The sequence below is a fragment of the Scylla paramamosain genome, chromosome 34, assembly GCF_035594125.1.
Source record: "Scylla paramamosain isolate STU-SP2022 chromosome 34, ASM3559412v1, whole genome shotgun sequence".
NCBI classification, from domain to species: domain Eukaryota; kingdom Metazoa; phylum Arthropoda; class Malacostraca; order Decapoda; family Portunidae; genus Scylla; species Scylla paramamosain.
The window spans coordinates 8,222,720-8,225,219 of record NC_087184.1 but is presented as its reverse complement, the minus strand read 5'-3'; the positions used below and the strand labels follow the sequence as shown (position 1 = coordinate 8,225,219).

The window sequence follows — 2,500 nt, the reverse complement described above, 5'->3', positions numbered from 1 at the left end:
AAGAAAAGAAACGAAGAGGAATAAAGAACAAAACAGAAAAAAATAAGGAGATTAAAAACCGAAAATGAAAATAACAGTGAAAATAAAGAGAATGAGGAAGCAAGAGATCACATTCTTAAATAACAGAACAAAACCACTAATGTTACCAAACTTTACACAGAGAGCGGGAGAAGGATGCAGCAGACACACAGACACTCAGACACACAAACGGAACTCTATACAAAAGCTCAACAAGGCAGTTTGAGTGTAACAGAAAACGGAGAACGTTCTTACAGCTCACCAGTAAGAAACAGATACCATTCCTAGAACTCAGTGATAGAAAACGGATTGCATTTCTTGATCTCAGTCAATAGGGAACAGATAACGTTCTCAGAAACTCGGTAATAGAAAATCGCAACACGCTTCTAAAACTCACCAGTAAATAACATAAAACGTAACCTTTTAGAAAACCGAGGGAACACCAAACACATTTCTTAGACTCATCATTGCATAGGAGAAAACATGAAAACCTTCCTAGGACGGAGCAATAGGGAAAACAAACACAATCTTAACCCTTTCACTGCTAGACGAGTTTCCCCCATGATTATCTGTAAATTTAACGGCCCTTATTTTTTGTAAGTATTCCTTAGACAGTGCCTTAGCCACGAAGAAACAAAATTAACCTGGTATTCCTTCGTTTCTCTTTCTCTCTTTCTATCCTTGCAAACTTTTTTTTCACTTCTTTGGATATTGGCAGGTGACAGTAGCAGTAAAAGAGTTTAAAACTAAGTATTGCATCTGAGGAAACATTAAAAAAAAAATCTTCCTAGGACAGTGACAGGAAACACGACACATCCCTAACATTCATCATTGCAGAGGAAACAGCACATTCAGAGGACCCGAGGAGTGAGGGACAGCAGTGACAGGCCTAAAAACTCTTGGTCCACGAGGCCGAAGAGAGCGTTGCGGGAGTCGTAGAGTGTGGGCGCCTGCTCGCACGGGAAGGCGTACTCAGGGTGGTTGCATGTGAGGGTCTCCTGGTCAAAGATGGTCTGGTTGCCGCAGATGAAGGAGAAGTGCGCTGTCTGCACCACCTGCGGGAGAGGGAGAGAGGGAAAGTGGTCAGATGGGTCTTATTGTTTACTATTTTTTTTTTTTTTTTGTTCCCAGAAGTTTTATAATAGTCTCAGAATCTACTGAAGTTATTTCCATATCAGAAGTTTTCCCCTCATAAGATTTTTTTTCCCACTTAGAAGATATTTTCCCTCTCAGAAGTTTTCCCTCTCAGAAGAATTTTGTCCTCTCAGAAGTTTTCCCTCTCAGAAGTTTTCTCACTCAGAAGTTTTTTTCCCCCTCAAAATAAATCTCACATCCTCAAAAGAAACTTTCCTCATTCACTAGAAATATTTCCCTCTGAGAGGACACATTTCCCTCTCAGAAGAAAAATCATGAAATGAAGAAGCTGCAATTTCCTCCAGGACTGACAAGACTGGACAGAAAACCAAGAACAAACACATTAGGCGGACACCGCATGTACATCTGTCAGGCACCAAGCGAGAAGAGGCTGCAATTTTCTCCAGGAGTGACGAGACTGGACAGAAAACCAAGAACAAACACATTAGACACACAACTCACGTACAAGCAAGGAAGGCGAGACAGACTGAGGTGGTGTGTTCGTGTCAGGAGAGATAAGGAGTACTTAGCTAGGAGGATGCTGGAGGCTGAAGGCTGGAGGCTGGAGAAATAGAAGAATTAGAAGGTTTATGGATGCAGTGAAAGAAGAGTTGCTTGTAAAGGAAGTGACTGAGGGAGGTGTAGAAGACAGGGGTGTGTGGGAATGCTAAGTTGTGGCGATCCAAAATAGAAATGTTTATTCCTCGCATCGTCTCGTTTTTCATTGTTTTGCTTTGTCTCTCATTCTCGCTTATTCTTAGTGTTCTTTATTCTTAGGTAATTCTTCGTGTTTCTTTAGTGTTCCGTCTCTTTTCTCAGTCTTTCTTTTTTTATTGTTTAGTATCTTTATTTACGCCTTTCTTTATTTTTTTCTCTCTCTTATCTTTTCCCTGCATATTTTTCGCTAAACATCATTTTTGTCAATCATTTTTTCACCATTTCTTCCCCTCCATCATCGTCTTTTTATTTTTTTTTTCTCTCTCTTCTTTAACAACCAATTCTTGAGGTTTCTTTACTTCATCTTTTGTTTTTTTATCAATTTTTTTATTACCAAATCTTCCCTTAACTTTTCACTCATTTCACTCATTTTTGCATCGCGTCATCCTTTCTTCCCCTCCCATCGCGCTTCATGGGATAGGAAAGTTAGCAATTGTTTCCTGTACTTAGCTTCTCTTCCCCTTTCCCTTTCCTTCACACCCATTACCTCCCTCCGTCCCAGGTGCTCCTCCATTCCTCCTTTCCCTCGCCCCTCCCTTGACCTGCCTCCTCCCTCCCTCCCTCCCATCTTTCCCCCTCCCCTTCGTGTTTCGTGAGACATTCTCCCACGTGGAGTTTGAAAGGAGGAGGA

The 2,500-nt window shown here is 41.2% G+C and overlaps 1 protein-coding gene across 1 annotated transcript in view; it reads right to left on the bottom strand.

Annotated features, from left to right (window-relative positions):
* Positions 1 to 2,500, bottom strand: part of LOC135090091 (uncharacterized) — a 13,691-nt gene that overhangs the window by 567 nt on the left and 10,624 nt on the right. The window contains exon 3 of the mRNA XM_063986414.1: positions 1 to 1,073. This exon is cut by the window's left edge and continues 567 nt beyond it. Within this exon, the coding sequence (XP_063842484.1) occupies positions 870 to 1,073 (204 nt within the window). The 3' untranslated portion in view covers positions 1 to 869. The remainder of the gene's footprint in view (positions 1,074 to 2,500) is intronic.